The sequence below is a fragment of the Orussus abietinus genome, unplaced genomic scaffold (genome assembly GCF_000612105.2).
Source record: "Orussus abietinus isolate OABI.00-Male unplaced genomic scaffold, Oabi_2.0 scaffold353, whole genome shotgun sequence".
NCBI classification, from domain to species: Eukaryota; Metazoa; Arthropoda; class Insecta; order Hymenoptera; family Orussidae; genus Orussus; species Orussus abietinus.
Window position 1 is genome coordinate 33137 of NW_019394500.1, and position 25144 is coordinate 58280.

At 39.6% G+C, this 25144-nt stretch overlaps 1 protein-coding gene across 5 annotated transcripts in view; it reads right to left on the bottom strand.

The window, feature by feature from the left end:
* The window catches only part of LOC105701907 (ubiquitin carboxyl-terminal hydrolase Usp2), a 36974-nt gene extending 12295 nt beyond the window's left edge, over positions 1–24679 (bottom strand). For 2 of the 5 annotated variants that reach the window (XM_012429059.2, XM_023432535.1), the window contains exons 1-4: positions 24409–24679; positions 17932–18258; positions 12340–12811; positions 11383–11856 (exon numbers count right to left, since the gene is read on the bottom strand). In XM_012429059.2, coding sequence (XP_012284482.1) covers positions 11383–11856; positions 12340–12811; positions 17932–18200 — 1215 coding nt within the window. In that variant the 5' untranslated portion in view covers positions 18201–18258; positions 24409–24679. The other 3 variants (XM_012429056.2, XM_012429057.2, XM_012429058.2) reach the window with 3 other exon arrangements.
* Positions 24680–25144: the final 465 nt, after the last annotated feature.

The following is a 25144-nucleotide window of genomic DNA, read 5'->3' on the forward strand; positions in this document are numbered from 1 at the left end:
TGTCCTCTAGAGGCGCCGCAACGCCCAGCAGGAAGGCACAGACGAGGAAAACTACCGTAACCATCCACAAGTACCACAAACTCCAGCCCAACACAAAAGTGTACGCCAGCTTACTCTTTTATAATTCGAATTTCGTTCTTTCTATGTCAAAATGAGACCTTGCTCAAATGTTCTGACGAACACGCTGACTTGAAAATCGTTGTGCCACTACATGGAAAATAGAAAAGGTTTTGAGTTCATTATGAAGAGATTTTCGTGTAACAGGATAAAAAATTAACAATTTTCGTGATTTCTTTCTAAGAAAGCTATTGATATCCGAATTAATTTTGTTATATAAAGAGACACCATTAAAACTTAAAAAGACATTATTTCTCTTTTCATTTTTGTTTGTTTCTCCAAAGAGGATATAATTATCTCAGCTACTTCCGGCAGTACAGTGAATGTCGATGTGCAACATAGCACCTATCACAGTTATCTGAATGCCATAAGTAAAACATTTTCTTTGTTTGGACAACGTTCTCGAGTTATAAATCCCAAGCAATTAATTTCCTCATTTTTAAACTTTCCTACATGCAAATATGACTGATAAGCTTGACCATATGTATGTCGTGTATGTATCAATACTTCGGATTGTCCAAAAAAAAAATTATTTTACATGTAAAATGAATTCCGATGGTCAATTTGTAGTTAAAATTATTGTATTATAAATATTAATGTTCAAATTTACTACAAACAGACAGTGAATGGTTATACGTAGTGTACTTTATATCCAATACTATCATAATTAGGCGGCAAGTATGCTAAGCATTTTTTTTTAACGGTCCGGATAACAAGATCCATAACAAATTCATTTGTCCATTATTAAAATATCAACGCAGTGTTTTTTCCTGTTTCTTTATTTTTAATATTTAAGTATTACTCTTTATTTATATATTATTCACATTATTTTATAATAATACCTAAGCGTCAAATTATATTTTGTTGTTAACAATTCTTAAAGTATTAATATTCTTAGTGAGTGAGAAGCATTTTTGAAAAGCCACTTTGATAAAACATTACTAAAAGCCACTAAACACATTATGACCCTTTTGTGACACTAATTTTATTTACTGAAAAACAAGAACACATTCAACGAAATTCTTTCACAGAAATTAAATGCTATACATAAACATTCATTCAGAGTTAAAAAATAAATAATTTTCCTATTGTGGTTTTAATGTCCCGTTTTTCCCTGTGCAACTTAAGGGGCTATACCACTGTGAATGTCGAAAAAATTACACTTTCTCTTGACCATTTTTTTCTCAAAAAGTGCTGCATATAATGGCACATACTTTTTTTACCATGAAAGGTCTAATGTAGAAGAATACAGGAAAATTTTTCTTTAGTAAAAAAGTCATATTAATTTATTTATTATTACCAACGTACAGTAGTACAACAAAATTGTTTGTTGCTGGCGCAGGTGATCGAAGCCCTCCTGATAAACTGAAACAAAAAGTTACAAAAGATTCTTAATCTATAAGGCCATCGCTATCGCCCGTACCTGAATTATTAATTTATATCATAAATTAATAAAATGATGGTGTTTTTTGCAGATGTGTTAAAAAAAACGTTTTTTTGCACTTTAATTGGGACAAAAGTATGAGTTAAAATTAAAATTTTACCATGATTGACGTACGAGCGATAGCGATGGTCTTAAATCTTGTTGAATTTTTTGTTTCAGATCGCCAGGAGGGCTTCACTTACCTGCGCCAGCAACAAATCATTCTTTTATTACTCTACGTTTGTAGTAATAAATAAATTAATTACTTTTTTACTAAAAAAAAAAAAAAATGTTTCCTGTACTCTCCTACACTGGACCTTTTATGGAAAAAAATGTCTGTGCCATTATACTTTTTGAGGACTAAAATTGTCAAAAAAGTGTAATTTTTTCGACGTTCACAGTGGTATAGCCCCTTAAGTTGCATATAAATCCATGCCTTTGAATGCAACATATTTTCTGCAGTGTATCGATGACGTGCCAAACACCGTAGAGTACGAGTAGTTTTAAAAACATTTAAAAAATGGAATGTTGTAAAAAGCAACTGATTTAAAATACTTTATGGTCGCACACAAAAAAGAGAATAGAAGCGGTCTATTCTGTGGTATCTCTTATACTCGATATATATCGTAACTATGCGTGGGTCGAACTTCTCCCTAGCAAACCAGAGCGGAGCAGAACAAAATAGAGGAGTGAAAGAGAGAGTGTCACGTCCGAGAGAAAGATGCAGCTACTGAAATCTATTAATAAAGTCCTACACCGCTTGTGTCGGCTTGATGCCAAAAATTCAAGTTAAAATTTTGCGCAACAAAGATAGCCAGCAGTCATTTTGATCAGTAAGCTTTAGACATCGCCGAACCGCCTGTTTATTATAAACCCCTTCACTTCTGAGTACTAGATCTATCAATGGCGCTAGATCTCAAATCGTGAGATGGTTCGATCTCCGGTCGGTACATTTTTTTTTGTTCATATGTAATTGCACTTTCCATTTTTTCATGGATAATTTTATTTCTATTTTTCACGGAATTGCATACCCATCCCACGCTGCACATTCGCATACAATATACATGTATTATGCAGAGCCATATATACAGGGTGCAACAGAACTGGTAGTCACGGTTTATACGGCGCTATCCTTGTTGAAAAAAGAGTCGAAAACTCCTGTACTATTTTTTCCTGCAATGCATAAATTTCCTGTAATAATTAAGTGAAGTACAGCCAACCAATTACGTTCCCGAACAGAAAGTATAGCGGAGAGAACGCCGGTAGCGCTGCGATCGGCTGTCTGCGGCGTAGCAGCCTTACCGGCGTCCTCTTCGCTACGCTTTCCGTTGGGGGACGCGATTGATTGGCTGTGTTTTAATTAATTATTACAGGAAAATGATGCACTGTAGGAAAAAATAGTACAGGACTTATCGACTCCTTTTTCAACAAGGATAGAGCTGTATAAAACGTGACTACCATTTCTGTTTCACTCTGTATATGCCTATCATATATTCGTACATATACAGGATGTAACAGAATTTGTAGTCACGTCAGTGTATTTATATTTACATGACAAAAACTTAGTAAATAGCACGGATATCACACGCATTATAAACAATGAAACAAATGCTACTCCACCACGTTACTAACGACGAATGTCGAAACTACGGCAACAAATCATATACATCAGTCTCTTAGGAAACCCGACCATGGAAAACAATATTTAATATTTGACAAAAAAAGAATGGTGTAGTCCATTTTAAATGCCTTTCTTCAGTATCTTACCTCAAAGAACGAAGTCATAGTCATCATGACTGCAGAACCAAAGTACATGAACAATAAACTTGTTTCAAAAAACGGTACGATACTTACATGTCCTCGCAGGTACCTTTGATGCAGCGGAATAGATTTAGTCTAGCAAGGGCAAAGCACAGAACGGAGCGAAGATCGCTCGACGACGGATGGTTCTAATATAATAATGTATACATATAACATTTGTCTTTCCTTACAAAATTTCTTAATAAAAGGGAACTGACTACGATTTATGATGACGATCTGCGTCCCTTAGAGCTCTTTCCGCAAATACATTATGGTCAAATATTAAATTGGACGTTCTATTCGTTCAAACCCCATTTGTTTATCACATAAAAAACAATGAATTTAACCTTTTCGCGACAGCGAGACTGGTCGTTAGTATGTCACCGCAGAACAGGCCGTCATGTACAGGGTGTCCCATAACATATAGTAAATCTCTTAAGGGGTGAAATAAGGTGAAATGTTGAACTAGAAGTTCCATTATTTCCATTCCATTTTTTGCTCAGAAAATTTTTCATCGAGTTATTACTAGCTAAAGTTAGCCAACCAGGCGGCGCGCGGCTGAAGTCCACAGGGGCGTAGCGCATCGTAGGGCCCCTCGCTTATGCTTGACGTTCCTCCAGAAAAATTTCATTTTAACATGTCAAATTATTTAATAAATGAATGAATAAATAAATGGATAAGAATAAAAGCAGTTATGAATTGATCAAATAATTAATTTAAAAATCATTCTTTACTACATAATTATTCAATAAATTACTGATTGAACGATTAATTGTACAATGAATTAATTAAGTCATCCATTTATTCACTAGTTGGTTAATTATTCAATTCCTCGCTTAATTGAATGTGAAAAACATTTCATTTTTTGAGAAANATAAATTACTGATTGAACGATTAATTGTACAATGAATTAATTAAGTCATCCATTTATTCACTAGTTGGTTAATTAATGAATTCCTTGCTTAACTGAATGTGAAAAACATTTCATTTTTTGAGAAAGCGGGGAGGCGGGTAAAGGGTTTCGAAGCAAATTCATTATTAAATAAACAATTCATTTTTGCATCACGAAACATTTTTTAAACAACAAATTTGCTATGAAACCTTTTACCCTTCACCCCGCTTTCAGAAAGCAAAAAAATCATTCACGTATTAAGACGATAAAAAATATGATTAACAGGTTGACTGCCACGGGGGGCACCGGTGACCGGCGACGCATAATAAAAAATTCGTGTTGACGCCATGGAGAATCCATGTCAAATTTGCGTGGGAGTTAACATGATAACAATTATTTACCTACTCATTAATTTTTTTACACTGAATTAAGCAAGTAATTAATTAATTAACCAATTAGTGAATAAATAGACGACTTAATTAATTCATTGGACAATTAGTCGATCAATCAGTAATTTATTGATTATGTAGTTGAAGAATGATTTTTAAATGAATTATTTGATCGATTTATAACTGTTTTTATTCTTATTTATTTATTCATTCATTTATTAAATAATTTGACATATTAAAATGACATTTTTCTGGAGGAACGTCAAGCATGTGCGAGGAGCTCTACGGCGCGCTGCGCCCTTGCGGACTTAGGACGCGCGTCGCCTCGTTAGTCGGCTTTAACCGTTTGAGTGCCAAGGAGCGATTTTGCGCTTCTTCTGTGTCGCTCGAACAGCGCCAGCGTTCTAGGCCGCGAAGCCGATAACCGCGACACGCTCGGTTTCCGTCGATGAGCGACTTTACGGTCACCATTCCATTTTAGGTAAAAGTAAAAGAATGAGACAGCTGGTAAAAGAACGAATTTTAATTTCAGTCGGACATTACCGCTTACCGTATAGAGCAGAAAACAGCGCAATAGCGCTCTTTGGCATTTTTAATCGGGGAATAAGACAAACGCTATCGCGCCGCTTGGCACTTTTGGAGAGGGAATAAGACAAACGAAAAAGCACTCCTTGACTCTTTTGGACGGGAAAACAGCAAAGACACGTGGCACTCAAACGGTTAACTACTAATAATTCGGTGAAAAATGTTCTGAGCAAAAAATGGAAAAGGAACTTCTATTTCAAAATTTCACCCCTTGAAAGATTTACTATCTGTTATGGGACACCCTGTATGTCTTTTGTCTGTGCCAACTATATTATTTGTGGATCACTTCGTGGATGCCGGCAGTAATATCGAAGAAGTTAACCAACAAACATGTGTTACGAGGTTACCTTTTTCTCAAAATATAGAGGCGCGCATTACATTAAGTATAAGTCAGTTGTCAAAAGATAAATACCGAATTCGAAGCAACAACAGTGTCGTCCAATTTACCCGGAAAAATAACAATGAGTGGAGCGATTGTCAAGGAATTTTTAGCCTTACCGTATGCCTTCCGCAGCGGACTACATTCTAAATCAAAATCGTGGGCTTATTCATCCATCGACATGATTCCTAATTACGTTCAGTCAGCCCATAGCAACAAAGACCCAAAGACAAGGAACTTGGACCCTCTCCCTATTGGCACCTCAAGGATAAGATCCCGCATAAAAACCGACCCAGAACAATGCACGAGCCCCTTCTCTTCTTCTTCTACTTCTTCTACTAGGCTCTCTTCAATCAGTCTTCTTGTCAGAAGTCATATCAGTCCTCACTCGGTGTAGTTAGGGTTCTCTGAAGAGCCGACCGTACCGTTAGTAACAGTTGTGCGTTTTGGTACTCCGACATCCATGAGTCGGAGTAAAAACAGTTAGAAGAACAACAGCGCTGCGAATTCCGGATCAACGGGAGGATTTCAGAAGATTCCAACCATAGGGCACGCCCTGGCTTGAAGTCGTTCACGTATAGTTCACCGCAACCGGCTGGACGTAGGAGAGACGTCACCAGAAGTAAAGGCCTCTGCGCAGCCAAGGTTCAGGTCCTCTTCGAAGAGTTCCACTCTTCCACTCTTTTACTCTTTTATCACTCTATTTCGAACCCTATTCCAAATTACTAACCCGCAATAGAATTCGGTATCTACCTTCCGGTAACAACTATCAAGTTCTAACTCTTCAAGTATGAATCGCAACTCATTAGCCGCCCTTGCTGAGTAAGGCAAAGCGCACCTTGCAAGAAAAGAATCTCGCGTTCAACATTCTGCAGTTGATACGCAGACGTATATTATTACACTTCCACAAGCCGCTAGCGAGCAACCTCCAACACCCTTGCCTCGTCTCGTTACATTCACTTATTACAGCATATCCTATGCTGTTGAGATGTAATTATTTCTCTCTGAATAAATTCGGGCATCAGATATCGAGGCATTCCGCGAGAAGGCAGCACTGAGACATAAAAACAAAAACGATTATCTTGTGTAGTCTTAATGTCGTCAACAGAACCTAGTCCAGTCGTAATGTCTACCGATTCAGTTAATTGTTATAATTTTTATTCTGTTCTTGTTGTCTTTTGTCCGTAACTGTTATATATTACCAAATAAATAATCGTCCTTTCAAAATTACATCGTCTGCTGACCTCGTCCTGTATTGACCCTGTACCACTTTTGATTTTATTACAAATAGAACTGTTAAAATTTAATATAAAATGACGACTTAATTCTTAAGAACCTTTGTCAGTCCTCCTTGCAACCCTACGATTACCCTTTGACAATAAAAGAAACCTATCAATTCCACCAAAGAGGTTGACCCAGATGCTCGGGTTATCCTCTAAAAATTCTATTCAATTGGGATCGAAATTTTATAGAAATAAATAAAACTAAAACAGAAACTGAGACACTAGAGTTACTATTAACAAATAAATAAAAGGTATAATATTCAAATGTAATTAATATAGAATATTATTCCTCATATTTTAGCACTTCAAGCAGTACTTACTTCTTCCTTTTACTCATTTACTGTCTTTATGACATAGTACGCAGACGGTTTATTATATATTTTTTTGCAATCTGTCATCTCTTTAACAATTTATTTTTCAAACCTCTACGTGTATACGATATGCAATGTATAAGTGATGCAATTTTAGAATCTGTCGTAAAAACTGAAGGAGCGCGCTACTACCCCTTCCGGGTACTATTTAACCAAGGTAAAAGAACGAATGACGGACGAAGGGAACCCCTGTGGTATGCATACAAGGAAGAAAACAGATATCCCAATGGAATATTTGTTTTCTTCCTTGTATGCGTTGTAAACGAGTTTGTATCTTCTGCCATTCTTTCTCCAGTTAAACAGTTTCTACAGTTTCTTTCTACAATTAAATGATAACCAGGATTGGAGTAGTAACGCGTTCTCATCCCTTCCTTAGGCTCAAATACGGCGGCACTGCCTCCCAAGTATCTGTTGCCCTTACATTTGTACAACATCGTACTGGAATATCCGTTCCCTTCCTTGTATGCGTCCTACACGGACTCGTCCTTTCTGTTATTCTTTCTCCTAAGGCAGTTAAATAGTAACCAGGATCGGGGTAGTAGCACGCTGTTTTTACTTCCTTCGGCTTGAGCCTACTTAAGTAAGGGACTACATCTCTAGTATCTACTCCCCTCACACTTGCACAACATCGCATTCGGATATCTATTTCCATCTTTGTATACGATCTACGGGTTCGTATTTTCTGCCATTCCTTCTTCTACAGTAGTCAAATGGCAATCAGGATTTGGATAGTAGCGCTCTCTTTCTTTCCTTTGGCTCAAAGGGGGAACCACCTCCCGTTCAATTGCACTCGGGAGACAGTTCCCAATAGATACTAGGGAAGTGGTCCCCTATTCACTTATTCTTTATTCGTACATGCGATCTCTAAACCACCTGTTTGGACGATGTCAACACGTTACACGTGCTGCAACATCGTATAACATATATGCCGTGTTTTAATTCGGTATTACATAAATACGCTTGCGGTATAAATGTAAATCGCGACAGCAACGCGAGTGTAGCACCCTGTGTAGTAAGTAAACTACGGATAGACAGCATACGCAGCCCATCGTGATCTGCGTGTACGCCTTTGGCGTGATTAGATAATTCAGATGGCCGACATATTGTGGTCAAGGATTCTGTACTACAAAGGACTGCTCGATCCCTACACTTGCCATACAGTCAAAGTCTCCTATCCTCATTGTAACGTCATCGCGGACCCGTCCCAATACGTTTAACATTATGGAGCAGCATTTCATTCAATTTTCGTCGACCTTTTGGACATATTGAAAATAGTTTCCAGGAAAACATAAGTGCTATAATCGTTTTTTCCCATTTTGAGTACTGTCACGTGGCAGAATTTTGCCGTCACAAGGCAAGGCGCAGCGGTCGCGGTGAGTATCGGATTTTGAAATTATTTAATTTCAACATCGGTTGGCGACACTCGGGGTCGTCTTGGGCAATCATTAGTTGTATTTGTTAGATTTGTTGTTATTCAAGTAAGATTTAATATTACGAGCCATTGTCACTATCGGTTCCAGGCGAGAAGGATTACTCGGATAAGGAACTTCCATCTATCGAGTCACAGAAGGAATGTGGTCGAAATTCGGGCATTTAAGGTGAAGTGAAACACGTCGAGGAACTTGATCGACGTCGATAAAGAAGATTTTTCTAAATGCCTACGTTGCCGACGTTCGGTTTTATATTGATAGCTGTGTCGAATTATATTGGATATTGTACCAAATGGCATACTTCATCTGTCGTTTTCGTACAATAAATATCAAGAAATCGAAGTAAAACTCCAGAAATCCTCTGAATTCATGCTTACTGGGGCCCTAATTGACTGCAGAGGGACCCCCCGTGCCATCTGTGATTTCCAGGTCAATTAAATTTTCACTCCGAGACCTCCTATTCCCATCGTTTTACCATAGAAGCGTATACAACACTTTTTTTGCCTTTATCCCGTTCAAATGAGAGTTTATCGATTACCAGAGTGTTCTAAATTGTCGTAAAATTGTCCTGACCCTATATCTTCTCATATCAGAACCTTCGATAATTGTATATTGATCGAAATATGAGGGCTCGACGCCATTTTAGTTCTGGTCTGGGATAAGTTAAAAATTTTTTCCAAAAATCCAAATTTCGAATGTATCAGGGCAATTCTTAGATGATCAGGAGCGATGTGTCAAAGTTTCGGACAGTTTGGTCTAATACCCTTAAAAAAAAGTGTTGTATTCGAATCAACTGATTTGAAAGGGTTTCACTTCACCTTAATAACTGCGCCGCGGTACTCTTCCTGACGACTAGCATAATCGCTGTTAATTCCCGGCGCCAGACGGTTTCGGTGACGCCTCATGAAATCGATGTAAGCGGTTTTACATAATTCGGTGGTCCTACCGATCCTCGGAGCTGATTGTGCAGGATATTCCGAGTGTCGCCAGTGCTACCGATTGCCGCTCTACCACCGTTGCCGCTGACGCCCTACTGCTGTTGCTTTTCCGTCTGAAACTGACTTGGTGAGCAAACCCAAGATGGGTTTTTCTAGAAGGTCGTTTCCCCTCGTTTAAATAAATGTTAACCCACAAAACCCTACTCGATACACGACCCACCTCCCGCCATGTTTCAATACCGCGTGGCGGCCGTTTGATAGGACTACAATGTATTAATTTGTGGCTGTCGTAAATCGATACTAAAAGGAGTCTCCGAGGATTATCGTTAAATTTCGTTGTTGTTCTTGTTAAATCCTAAAGTCCAAAATATAACCGCCGCTCCGTGAGTTCCGAAACCCCCCATCTTTGCTGTGCCGTAAGCGGCCGCTTGGGTCTTTGCAGGGCTGTGTAGTCGGATGTTGGTGTTTCTCGCGCTTTTCCGGGAGCCGGGCTGAATGTCTTAGCCGGAAGAATCGACGGGCTCACGGTATGTCGAGAATTACCGGGCGCCTTAAATAAATTAATGCGAGCCGTCCCTTGTATTGGAATCCATCGCCAGCCAAACTCGGAATTATCGCAGGAGAACTGCATGGAGCATTAGATTTGCAGAGTGTGGGGTGGGAGATCCTAATTTCCGTCGCAAATTTTTGGCGTCCAAGGTGGAGCTTGTTTTGAAACAAATATAGAATTTTTTGTGCATGTAATGATATGTTGTATATTATTGGAGTTACAGTTCAAACTTTTTGTGAATGTCATTAAGAATTCGTAGCTTCATTCGCCGTGTTTAAATTAAAAAAGAATTTTCTTCGATGTCACTGGAGTAGATGGTATCAAATGAACCCCCCCCGTAATCTACTCTAGATTGATTCAAATATCTTCGATTATTTACTGTCATGAGACTTCACTAATACCTTCTAATCATGAATTTTTACTCTATACCGCATAAATTTCAATCGCTCTTGTCCCACTTGTCTTGTCTTGTTCCCACTGTATTTCAGGGACAGTCTTAAAAGCTTTGCGGATCTCTCTTGAATCTCCCGCCTGAATTTAGACGACTGCACAATTGCAAAATCGTACGAAATACGGTTGTTAAACAATCCCCCGCGACTTCGATTATTGGGGTTGTTTCCACTCCAAACAGATTCGTTTCGTAAAAATACAACCGAGCGACCTTCCTATTTTTTACAGCTACAGAATGACAATAACTTGAATTCGAAAAGTTACTCTGGAGGTTAAAAGTAATCATAGAAAGGGTTATTCACCCCTTCAACATGATACATCATAAAGAACTCTTAATGTCTTTTTCTACCCTCCTCATTAAGAACGTGTTGTCGTTTGTTCCATTTAAATCAGTATAGTGCTCCCGAGTAAAACTGCGACACCACCCCCTTGCATACCCAACTTCGGAGAGTAGTTTCACCCGTTCAAGCCATTTTACCGCACATACAAAAAAAATGTTAACATTTGTCGATGCGTTAGAAATAGACAGAAACAGATACGTTCGTTCTTTCCATATCTAACATGCTGTCAGTAAGCGAGACAAATCTCTCCGATCGCGCACCGTCATTTGCATCCAAACAAGTCCGACTACTTTGACAACAACGTATTCGGATCTACGTCAGGGGTCTTTTAAGACAAAGCCGTAATAATGCTCAACTAAAAATTGCAACTCCGTCGTCGAGCGAACCAAACACTCCATAGCGGGACATATCCGACGGACATATCCACCACTCACAATTTGCTCAGCAATGTTGCGGTAAGCATTCCGGTGTTGCGCGCTCGAGGACGACGACGACGACGACACGTCGTCAGCCGCGTCGATTCCGGGAAGGCCGGTAGCTCCGGGGTTCAGATGGTCGTTTCTCGGCTTGGAGGTCGACGGCGCGGAGGGGTCATCGTTTTGATTGCCGGGGGGCCTTCCGGAGGCGACCTGAGCCTTCTCCGCGAGTCCGCTTCCGAGGCCAAAAAGGATCGCCCTCTTGACAACGGTTGGCTGGGATACGTCGCCGCCCTCGTTCCCCTTCAGGCTGGACCGCGACTGGCCAGCAAATAGCGCGACCGAACCGACCGAGGCGACCGGGGAGACCGACGCGTCGGGTAAGCCACCATCCTCGTCATCATTGTCATCCTCGTTCTCGTAACCGTCCTTGTCCTCGTCGTTCCCGTCATCGTCATCGTCGTTACCGTCATCGACGTCGGTTCCCCCGAGCTTGTAACGCGAGCACAAACATTATTGTTAGTCTATTCGTTATTTTCGGTTGCATTAGTGAACGCGGTCCAGTGCTTGTTAACGTAACTAACATATGAGTGATTAATAGTGGTAGTACTATTGATAGTGATAGTAGTAGTGGAAGTAGAGGCAACGTCAACAGCAGCAACGGCGGCGGCGGCGGCGGCGGCGGTAGCGATGGGTGAGAGATCGTTACAGACAATCGTTATGATGAAATCTCCGGTACATTCAGTACCGGGATCAGTATCGAATCGGATATATAAGTAGATAACGGTCACGGCGTCATTAATTCCGATTGAATCGCTCTGACAATTGTGGTGGTGATGATGGTGGTGGTGGTAGTAATGGTGGTGGTAATGGTGGTGATGATGGTGGTGGTAGGGGGTCATAGTGTCAGTAATTCTCGATTTCGCTGACGTCGCCAGCGTTGCCGTTGTTATTGCGCTGGTCCATATCGGTTACCTCGTTAGAGAGTGCCGGCGTCGCGGCGGCGTGGTCGAGATGTATATGTCCGGGGAGCAGTGTGCCTACGGAAGACGTCCAATTAAGTTTTGAGGAACGTCCCACGGCGCCCGAGGACGAAGACGAGGGATTCGGTGAAGAGGACGATGTCCGCTCGGCGATCGTCAGCTCCCACTCCCGAGTAGGCCTCGCGTCGGCTGAGTTCCCACCAAAAATAGACGCCGAGGAGCTTGAGCTTCCGTGAACAACGCTTGCATACGAAGATGTGTTGCGGATGTTGGGCACGTAGCCTGAGGGCGAATATCTCGCGATTATGTCTGCCGCCGACGTAGTTAGGCTCCCGAGGATCTCGCGACTTTCACTGCGCTCTCGCGATGGCACCGAGATCGATGTCGAAGTCGAAGCTGGGAAGCGCAGGCTGCTCCCGCAACCAAGTGAACCCGCTTCCGAATATTCCAACGATGAGACTGACCTGCAATTGCAAATAAGAATTTGCAAAAGGGCGACAGAGATCGGGGGGCAGGGGGGGGGGGAAGAGGACCGAGACGGTGTTTTGCGAAGAGAAGCGTTGGGGAGAAGAGGAAGAGGGGTGGAGGTCGTAGTAAAGATAAGGAAAGCCCACTCGTTTGGACTGACGGCCAAGGGCTATGGTGTTAAGCAATTCGATCTAGTTACTCATGGCATTATACGAAACGCATTGGAAATCGTTACCTAATATCGCTTACATTAACTTTTGAAACTACTGGCGATTCAGGAATCGTCACTATTGCTGGCGGTATCAAATTATGAGTCTTTCTCTAGCTTCTGGTAACTTTTAGCCGAGAAAAAGGCCTAATTTGCGAAACGAAAATGATTGGCACTTGCAAAGTGAAAAGAACCTAGTGAATGTCATGAATTGTATGGATTGATTTAGAGACACTGATCGCAATAGAATGCAGATATTTGTCGTTTTTCTGCATTACATGTAGGTATTTTAACGCACAGCAACAAATCAATGGAATACTATTTTGCATCGATTTCCTCTACCTAAATGTATATTAGCATAAATATTCTTTTTATACATTATCGATGTAATACTTTTTATGGCAAAAATGTCTATTTTTCGAGTACACGAATTTTTTCTTCCAAGTACACTTTATTTCTAACAAAACACAACACTGATTTGTTGGCAAAGCGAACGCCATAAGATTCCAATACATGTCAAAGAAACTGACCTTATTGTATGCATGAAATAGTTTTACGTCGTATTATTGTTTTTTCTTCACTAACATTTTCAACCTGAGAACACACATTTCAGGATTATTCGATTTGATGACATTATACGTTCTCATCGTACCGTGCTTATTGTCCTTTGAAGAAACACTATTTTCGGTAAACTTAATTTTCTTAAGTTCTTGCTATTTTGCACCGAAGAAGAAAGTTTTACATACCAACTTTTAATCCACTTTACCCTTGGAAGGTGGAATCGTTTCCTGACGATATTTTCGAAAAATTGGAAATAAGTTGCGAGGTAATTATGCACGATCGGAATACTCTATATGCACCATCCAATGAGCGTGGTCCCGAGTTTTATACCGCAACCCTATACCGCATACTTTATTCCTGGGGTGTGAAATAGTTTCTCAACGATTTCTTAAAAAAATTGGAGATATCTTGCGAGGTAATTATGAACGTTTGGAGTGCTCTCTATGCACCACCGAATGAGCGCGGTCTCCAGTTTTGCACCGAAACCCTTAAGGTGAAGTGAAACACGTCGAGGAACTTGATCGACGTCGATAAAGAAGATTTTTCTAAATGCCTAAGTTGCCGACGTTCGTTTTTATGTTGACAGCTGTGTCGAATTACATTGAATATTGTACTAAATGGCATACTACACCTGTCGTTTTTGTACAATAAATATCAAGAAATCGAAGTAAAACTCCAGAAATCCTCTGAATTCATGCTTACTGGGGCCCTAATTGACTGCAGAGGGACCCCCCGTGCCATCTGTGATTTCCAGGTCAATTAAATTTTCACTCCGAGACCTCGTATTCCCATCGTTTTACCATAGAAGCGCATACAACACTTTTTTTACTTTTATCACGTTCAAATGCGAGTTTATCGATTACCAGTGTTCTAAATTATCGTAAAATTGTCCTGACCCTTTCGTTTCTCATATCATAACCTTCGATAATTGTATATTGATCGAAATATGAGAGCTCGACGCCATTTTGGTTCTGGTCTGGGCTAAGTTAAAAATTTTTTTCCAAAAATCCAAATTTTGAATGTGTCAGGACAATTCTTAGATGATCAGGAGTGACGTGTCAAAGTTTCGGACAGTTTGATCTAATACCCTTAAAAAAAAGTGTTGTATTCGAATCGACTGATATGAAGGGGGTTTCACTTCACCTTAAGGTGAAATGAAACACACCGAGGAACTTGATCGATGTCGATAAAGAAGATTTTTCTAAATGCCTACGTTGCCGACGTTTGTTCTTACATTGACAGCTGGGTTGAATTATATTTAATATTGTTCTAAATGGCATACTCCACCTGTCGTTTTCGTGCAACAATTATAAAGAAATCGAAGTAAAACTCCAGAAATCTTCTGGATTCGAGCTTTCTGGGGCCCTAATTGACTGCAGAGGGACACCTGGGGCAATCTGTGATTTCCAGGTCAATTAAATTCTTATTCCGAGACTTCGTATTCGCATCGTTTTAGCATAGGAGCGCATACAACACTTTTTTTGCCTTTATCCCGTTCAAAGGCGAGTTTATCGATTACCAGAGTGTTCCAAAATTGTAAAATTGTCCTGACCCTTTCCTTTCTCGTATCAGAGCTTTCAATAATTGCATATTGATCGAAATATGAGAACTCGACGCCATTTTGGTTCTGGTCTGGGCTAAGTTAAAAAATTCTTTCGAATAACCCAAATTTTGAACGTGTCAGGACAATTCTTAGACGATCACGAGTCACGTGTCAAAGTTTCGGACAGTTTGGTGCAATACCCATAAAAAAAGTGTTGTATTCGAATCGACTGATTTGAGGGGGGTTTCACTTCACCTTAACTCTCTCCTAGGGGTGGAATAGTTTCCTGACGATTTCTTTAAAGAATTGGAGATATCGTGCGAGGTAATTATGTACATTTGGAGTATTCTTTATGTACCATCGAATGAGTATGGTCTCGAGTTTTATACCGCAACCCTTAACACACTTTACTCCTGGAAAGTTGTGCTGAGTTGATGTATGTACAGTAGGCATCACCATATTAAAAGAATAACCCCTTAGTTACCGGGTAGTATGGCTCGCGCAAAATACCCGACGTGATTCCATATTTAATCGACGAATAGGACCATCAGCCATATTTAGCGGTAACTAAATTTTTGTTCAAAGAGCACTTACAATGCACGTGTTGCTCACGGTATATTATTGCTTATTTCAGTACACATATTTATATAACATTTCTCAGTATTTTCTACACGAATCGGTAATGTTTAATTAATATAGTATTTTAAATTGTTATGCGTAGGACGCGCAGGTCTTTGTTTTCAATTCTACGCTTTAGAAAGGCGTAAAACAGATAAAATATATGTCCTTGGTTCTAATTTGAGATAAATACAAAATTTTGTTTGAAAAATGAAATTTCATGAACGTCATGTTCTTCCTTGGGGTTTCCATAATCACATGCTATAGTTTCTAATTATTAGGTGCACACAGTTCGGAGAAAAGTTTCGTAAGCATTTTAACGCTTCAGAAGCCAGTTTCATATCATCTTAATTCTGAAAAATCCCTGAATTCCCATCGTTATCCCTCACCACCTACCCCTGGAGGACCAAAAAAACCTATCGATTTTACCAAATAGATTAATCTAGCTGCTTGCATTTTCCTCTTCCTACTTCCTAAATTATTAACTAATAATGCGTACGTACAAAGGAATTCTTCCATGTCCACCGAACCACTCGGAGAAATCATCAAAATTCCATGGCTTTGCCACCCACTCGTCCGGCGAGTAACAAATTTAATTACCTTTATCCATTCAGTAATAATTGTAAAAGACAATAACTATATAACACCCATTTATGGCATTTTATTTTACATGTAGCGTGCAATGCACATACTTGACAGAAGAAACCTATTTAATTCTTTTGATCTACCTTCATTAAACGGCATATTTTTTACACAGGTGTTTTTATGGTGATATAGATTAAACAAAAAGGAAGCTGATACTGACGTCTTATTAGAAAGAATTAGAATACAACAAACAATCTGTCATGCATCGCGTAGCTTCCTTCAAAGTAGTAGTACTTTTTCGAACATATCTATTTCATTAACAGTAACCGAAACATATAAACACTCTATTTACATTAGACCATCCATTATATAAATATACTTAGGATTAAAACTACGTGAATGTTATTATGACTATGTAAAATAGTCATAGTCAAGTCTACGAAATAAGTATTGACCACGTGACCACCTGTCAGGTTTTGACCAGTTTCTGCCGACAAAGATCGGTTTGGTTCGTTTGCGGACAATTACTTTATCCTTGTTGTTTGTATGTTTGGATTTCGGCCCGTTCTACTAAGGGCCAAGTACCATTCTTTTTTTCGTCAACGCCACGCCATGCCCCTCCTTGATGGTCACCCATCCAAGGAGCGATCGTGCCCCACGTCGTTTAACTTCCGTGATCTTACGAGAACCGGTGTATCGACGCGGCTTGAGCGTTGAGTACTCTACCCTTAAGATGAAGTGAAACATGTCGAGGAACTTGATCGACGTCGATAAAGAGGATTTTTCTAAATGCCTACGTTGCCGATGTTCGTTTTTATATCGACAGCTGGATCGAATTATATTGGGTATTGTACCAAATGGCATACTCCACCTGTCGTTTTCGTACAATATATATCAAGAAATCGAAGTAAAACTCCAGAAATCCTCTGAATTCGTGCTTTCTGGGGCCCTAATTGCCCTGCAGAGGAACCCCCTGCGCCATCTGTGATTTCCAGGTCAATTAAATTTTCACTCCGAGACCTCGTGCTCCCATCGTTTTAGCATAGAAGCGCATACAACACTTTTTTTGCCTTTATCCCGTTCAAATGCGAGTTTATCGATTACCAGAGTGTTCTAAATTCTTGTAAAATTGTCCTGACCCTTTAGTTTCTCATATTAGAGCCTTCGATAATTGTATATTGATCGAAATATGAGAGCTCGACGCCATTTTGGTTCTGGTCTGGAATGAGTTAAAAAATTTTGTTGAAAAATCCAAATTTTCAATGTGTCAGGACAATTCTTAGATGATCAGGAGGGATGTGTCAAAGTTTCGGAAAGTTTGGTCTTTTACCATTAAAAAAAAGTGTTGTATTCGGATCGACTGATTTGAAGGGGGTTTCACTTCACCTTAACCCCTTGCTTTACGATTTAAATTCCAATAGCGCGTGCCATAAACAACAAAAATGTCGGTCATACATCGGGCCATTTCACGGATTGGCTGAACGTTTAACGTCTCACACGTGCTGTTCACGTTTGGCCCGATTGATATATCACATCTCTCACACGATATTGTAAGTCAAGAGGTTAAAGAGGATGGGGATGAAGCGAAATTATTTGCCTACCTGGCTGGCGAGCAAAAGGATCTTCTGCACTCGGAGTAGGTGGGGCGATAGCTGGAAATAGTAGTTGAGGACTGATAACCACTAGGCCGGTTGAGTATTGAACTTCCAGATGACCTGTAGCTAGTAAGTTTCCCGGTAGTGCCGCCGATACCCGAAGATGTTGTCCCGGTGATAGTGCTGGAGTATCGTCTGTTCGGCAACGGCGTCATTAGACTGCTACTATATGACACCGCAACTGCGCCCGCGTGATCTCCACGATGATACGGCATTGCCCACCTTGATGAAATTTATTTCCTCTTACAAGCTGACAGACTCCGCAAGATACTCCTAAATTGGACCAAAAACGATAAGCATTGAAAATCCCATGCGGAATTTTAACACAGTGGCCACCAATTTCTTTTCCCATTCTCCAGCATTAAACTACTACTTCAATGATTTCTACTAATTCAAGATATTTCTGAACGACAAAAGTGGATGTGTCAAGTATTATTGGATTGTTTAATAGAATTTGTTACTTCCTATTCCCGATAGTATACACTAGCATGTAAGTGAAACCACACACTGGGTTCAAAAACAAATCGACGCAGAGAATATCGGTGTCACATAAACATAAACGTAGGATTTAGATAGCGAAAGAACCAAGGGTTCTTTTGTATAGAGCCGACAACGACTTGTGGAGTCTGTGACCCTAACTTGCGTTGCTAGTCTCCTGGAGAAGTTCATACCGTACAGATGGTCCTTCCTCGTGAAATTAAATTAAAGAAATCAAATCAACTTTAATATTGAGTAATTCATTCTCCCATTTCCATCAAGTACAAAAAGTATATCACTTCTGGTTCATTGATAACTTTTCTAGACCAATAAATCACCTCAAAGGTATGAAACTTTACTATGGCAATGGCACCAAATATTCAACTTTTTATTAGCGATTGTAAAAAATATTTTGTCTAATGATTTGGTTTCCTCTAATCATATGGTATGTGATTAACGTAAACGACGGTGTACCAAGTGATATGTATAAACTAAATCTAGGACAGTTTTGATTCGTCTTCGACCTTCCCGTGTTGACGTGACACACTCAATGGAAAACGGGTTCCAACAAAATGCACATTAGGTTGTCATACTGGCACCACTACAAATAAAATAATGCCTCGAACACGGAATTAAGGTGAAGTGAAACACGTCGAAGAACTAGATCCATGTCGGTAAAAATGGTTTTTCTAAATACCTACGATACCGACGTTCGTATTTATATTGACAACTGTGTCGAATTATATTGAGTATTGTACTAAATGGCATACTCCATCTGTCGTTTTCGTACAATAATGATAAAGAAATCGATGTAAAATTCCAGAAATCCCCTGGATTCGTGGTTTCTGAGGCTCTAATTGACTGCAGAGGGACACTCTGCGCCATCTGTGACTTCCAGGGCAACTAATTTTTCACTCTGAAACCTCGTATCACCATCGTTTTAGCGTAGAAACACATAAGATTTTTTTTGCCTTTATCCGGTTCAAATGCAAATTTCTCGTTTGCCAGAGTGTTCTAAATTGTCGTACAATTATCCTGACACTTTCGTTTCTCTTATCAGTCTTCAATAATTTCATATCGATCGAAATAGAAGAGCTCGACACCATTTTGGTTCTGGTCTGAGCTAAGATAAAAATTTTTTTTTTGAAATCCAAATTTTGAAAGTGTCAGGATAATTCCTAGATGCTCATGAGTCTTGTGACAAAGTTTCACAGTTCTATCCAATACACTTAAAAAAAAATGTCTTACTCGAATCGACTGATTTGAAGGTAGTTTCACTTCACCTTAGGTGCATCTTAACACTGTACCAAGTGGCGAATTTGGAAATAAATGACGATCCCAAGTATCACAAAACCGATTAACAGGCTTCCGGTCGGTAAAGTGATAAAATTACTACTGTAAGAAGAGTTGTACTTCATACCGATACCGCGTCGAGCGCTGTGGCATGTCATGCAAAAAGTAACATGAAGATCCACCTATTATGTCTATGCAAAAAAAGTAGTCTGTGACTGGGGCGACGACATTGATGACAACAAAACAACGATTCTGAGAATGCTAAAACATTTTAAGATGCAATACCTTCACGTAGGAACCAATGATCGGAACCGAATAAATTTTAAAAAAATCCTGATTTCTTTTCCTTGATTTTTTAGCTGATCGGACATTTATTTCTTTTTCTATAGAAGTGGAGAAATTGTATTTCTATCCCCCCCACACACTCCTGAAATCTCGATCCTTGGCGTTTAGACTCTATACAGGGATGAGCGAGGAGATGTTTCGCGCCATTGTCGAAAGGGAGGCACGACTCACTAGCGCCATGGAATTGCTTTCAAAGAGGCAGAGTGTTCTCTATCGATAAAGAAAAACGCGTCTGCAGATTTTAAAGACAGCACAGTATCGATAGAATGAAGTTATCGCCTTTTCGTTTTTAGTATCAGGGTCAGAGTAGGTTGGGAAAGAAGACTACGAATACCAAATAAAGTTATTATGATGATTATATATGGATGATCGTGATTACGACGCAGTACCCACGAATACCCCGTTTTATCGATCACGAAGACTTCGCCCCGTTGAAAGTAGTTCCAATTTTTACAGAGGTGTATAGGACGTAGATGGCGCCAATGGGCCGTGCCTTCCTTTCAAACAATGACGTGAACATCTCCCCACTCATCTCAACTCTGTAGTGTCTCGCTCGAGCTCAAGCGCGTGGAACGCGTTTCTTTCAGCACACGACGCTGTGTTTCTCGATCAAAAATGTTTTTGGCTCGACACTCTACCGAGTTTTTTAACTGTAGTGTCTCGCTCGAGCTCAAGCGCGTGGAACGCGTTTCTTTCAGCACACGACGCTGTGTTTCTCGATCAAAAATGTTTTTGGCTCGACACTCTACCGAGTTTTTTAACTGTAGTGTCTCGCTCGAGCTCAAGCGCGCAGGGTGCGTTTCTCTCACCACGTGACGCTGTGAGTTTCTGACTCAAAGATGTATTTAACTTGAAACTCTACCGAGTTTCGTGATAAAACCCGACCCTGTATTTTTTCGATAAAACCTGGGTTCTTAAGGTGAAGTGAAACACGTCGAGGAACTTGATCAACGTCGATAAAGAAGATTTTTCTAAATGCCTACGTTGCCGACATTCGTTTTTATATTGACAGCTGTGTCGAATTACATTGAATATTGTACCAAATGGCATACTACACCTGTCGTTTTCGTATAATAAATATCAAGAAATCGAAGTAAAACTCCAGAAATCCTCTGGATTCAAGCTTTCTGGGACACCCTGCGCCATCTGTGATTTCCAGGTCAATTTAACTGTCACTCCGAGACCCCGTATTCCCATCGTTATAGCATAGCAGCGCATACAACACTTTTTTTGCCCTTATCCTGTTCAAATGCGAGTTTATCGATTACCAGAGTGTTCTAAATTGTCGTAAAATTGTCCTGACTATTTCGATTCTCATATCAGAGCGCTCGATAATTGTATATTGATCGAAATATGAGAGCTCGACGCCATTTTGGTTCTGGTCTGGGCTGAGTTAAAAAAATTTTTTACAAAAATCCAAATTTTGAATGTGTCAGGACAAGTCTTAGATGCTCAGGAGTGATGCGTCAAAGTTTCGGACAGTTTGGTCTAATACCCTTAAAAAAAAAGTGTTGTATTCGAATCGACTGATTTGAACGATGTTTCACTTCACCTTAACCACCCTGACAATTCCCAATATAATTCAGTACAGCTGCCGATATAAATACGAACGTCGGCAACGTAGATATTTAGAAGAATGTTTTTCATCCCTTGCCTTTTTCATTCCTTTTTTTAGTTTCTTTTAAATTTTCTTTTCCGTATCCTTTCCGGGGCGCCCAGCGCTACGTAGCGGTATTGTCGAATTTGGATCATGCGGCTGAGATGGGTCAACTTTATTAACACTAGAACTACCAAGACGGGTCAAAATGACTTGTTTCAAATGGCTCATCCTATACAAAAAAAAATTTGCCGATCGTTCTAGTATTAACAACTTTGTAAATAATTACTTTAGCAAAATATGGCAAAGGAACATTCAACTTCAAACATCGCTAACCTCCACCAGTTTCAGGGATTACGACTTCTGGGACTCCCTATAAAAAGTGAATATAAGGCCAGTGTAGATGTACAGTGCAGCTGTGAGGGATTGCGAGCAAGTCAAATCTAGAAATCCTTCAATGGTTCCGATTAAAAACTCTGAGGTTTATACTCAACACTTCTTGGTACGCGATAAACATGGAAATCCACAGGTTGAAGCAGTGGAAAAGCAGACCCAGCGATTCAGTGGAAACTACAAAAATTTATATCTGTCAAGGCACCTTTGACCTACGAAATCATTTTATGACCAAACTTATTACCAAGATTCCTTTAAAATGGATAGAACACAATCCATTTCTTATTTTAAGTATTTTATCGGCCATATCTACTTCACTTTTAATTATGGAAAGTCCCAAGTATCGCAAAGATCATACTTCTAACTATTTAGTATATCAACATTGGCTATGTTCCCCTGTGATAAAGGAAAAAGAAAGAAAAGCAAGTTAATGCATTCTGAACTCTTAACTGGTACAGTATTTTCATACGAACGTAAAGATGCATGTACACTGAGCGAAACAATCACTTTCTAGGAAAAACGAAATTCTTGAGTCAAATAAAGCTTCACTGACTACTCTGAACAAAATAAGATCAAATCAAATAAAGGCAAATTACAAACAATATGCAGGTTTCTTAAATGTAGCTTCACCGAATCTGTCTGACTCGTTATCGTTACATTTTCTGTGTATCAACATGTAAGGCAGAGAAGTGAATTCACTTCAGAGAGTAAAAGACTTTAAAGAAATGAATAACATTCTTGTAACGAACTAGAATTTAATACAATTATCAGTATGTATGTATTTTTCCAAACCTCCAACAGTTATTGCTGCACTCATTCTTAAGGCGAATTTACACGGTGCCAGTAACTCGTACAAGTCACTAAAACCGAGTCCTGGAAGTAAGCGCTTTACAAGATAGTACCGTTTACCCAGCCTTGTAGTACTTGCATAGTAGTAAGCAGAAAGTCACGTGCTATAACCCAAAAATGTCAAAGGGGCAGCGCAATGTTAAACATTTTATGAATAAAATGAGTAAACAGTATTTGGAACGTGTTAGGTGAAGAGTTGAACTCTATTCTGTATTCTGTATTCTCTATTCTTGTCCCATTGCAGTTTTGACTTTTAGGGGCCTTCTTCCCCTCGATACAATTCAACAAATGTCAACATGAGGTCTTCTGTCCACCTTTGGGCCATTCCAACACAAAATTCATCACAGAATTGCACAGAACCACTTCAATTTGCTCTTGGAACTTTCACGCCGTCCTTGAAAAATGTGTATACACGTATCTGGTATACAAGACAGTAAAGTAAAACACGTGGTGGGGGTTACAACTCACACCAGGAAATAGGATTGCTTTCTATTGCCTCGACTCGCATTGGCACTTAGGGGAGTACTCCACTCCAGTAACGGAATGACAATTTACCCGAGACAAGTAATACTCGGTTTTAGTGACTCGTACAAGATACTGGTACCGCATAAATTTGCCTTTACATCAACTTCAAACTATCTTTTAACCATTAACAACTGCTCATAACAACTAGGTTATTTGAGTGCAATATCACATTCTATCCAAATTGTAATACAATTTTCATTAATATTCTCAATACTAAAGACCAATTTTGTATATAAAATTCTTTTCCCATGATCATTTCCACTTGATATTAACTTGCCATTATTTAGATTGCAACACTGATGATTCTTGCAGAATCAATGTTACAGGTACCAAGAAACTTATCTCGAAAATTAATTTAAAAAATCCCTGCTTAATAGGCAGTATTAAATCTGTTGTAAAACGAGTACCCCATAGGTCCGAAAATTCCATAAGTCACAAAACCTAACCTACTGCGTACATCCCAAATTCCATCAAACTAACCTATTTCTACCAACTACACCTGATCGGCCGTGAAGCGTCGCGTGTACTTTCAAGGTCACGGCTTGAATTTCAATGCAATCGGTGTTGACAAATCGCGGAACAAGTTGAAAAAGAAACGAAACATTAAACCACTCTACTTTAGATTTGATGAAGTATGACATGTACGGTCGCGCCGTCTTTCCAGAAGCCAGGATGACGTCATCAACAGAAAATCTTAAGCCAAGCGTCCCGGTAGGGTTACAAAATGATTCTCGAGAACAAACCGTTTGCTCCGCGGTTTTCAAACCAAATACCATCATGTTCAATCGATCAATTGGATGTTATTTCTCCTACGCTTTCCCTTCGCATTGCAACGGATCCTAGCAGTGACATTGGTTGTAGAGAGCAACCGTCTTCAGGGTGAAAATTTGAGATTCGTGCTTCCGATTTCAACAAATTTGGAAAATGTATCTACAGATATTTACCTTTATGTCGGGGCTAACAGGATGGGGTGGATAGAAGGGGGTTGACAAGAGAAAAAACCCTTTAGGCTCCACCGTAGAGCAGACTATTCGTCAGTTACTAACTTAGACTACGTCTCCATCGTATTCTTAAATCAGGGATTTATCGAGTTCGAACCATTACACATTGACTACGTCTCCATCACACTCCTAAATCAGACATTCAGGGTTGGGTAAGTATAATACGTCAAGTATTATACGGGTTTTCTATACGTATATTAAAATGTATAATACGTCCCTAATTTTTTATGCGGGCACAAAATTTACCTCAAACTAAATGTTCAAAGCGCATGCGCAATATCGTCAATAACCAATGAGAGTCCACATATTTACCTCTAAGCGAGATTCTCATTGGGTATTAAGGGGATTACGCATTACTCATCCACAAATCCGCGCACATTCGAAATCAGCCTCGGAAATTTGAAATGTATGTACACTGGCATTCATCGTTGCCTTCCTCGCGGACCTACTGCCCTCTTCGACCGCGCGGCGTACTAGCGACGAGAAAATCAAAATAGTTTATTGTTTTTGTTTCAAATACGAAATAAAAAATGGTATTTTACGTTTTGGATGCCTATTTTGAATGAATTCAATTCATAAAAGTTACTCATATTTGCGTTTATAAAAAACTCGGATAAGAAAAAGCTTACATATATTTACGGGAGCTCATTTACATGCTCATTTAATGATTTACAGGTGT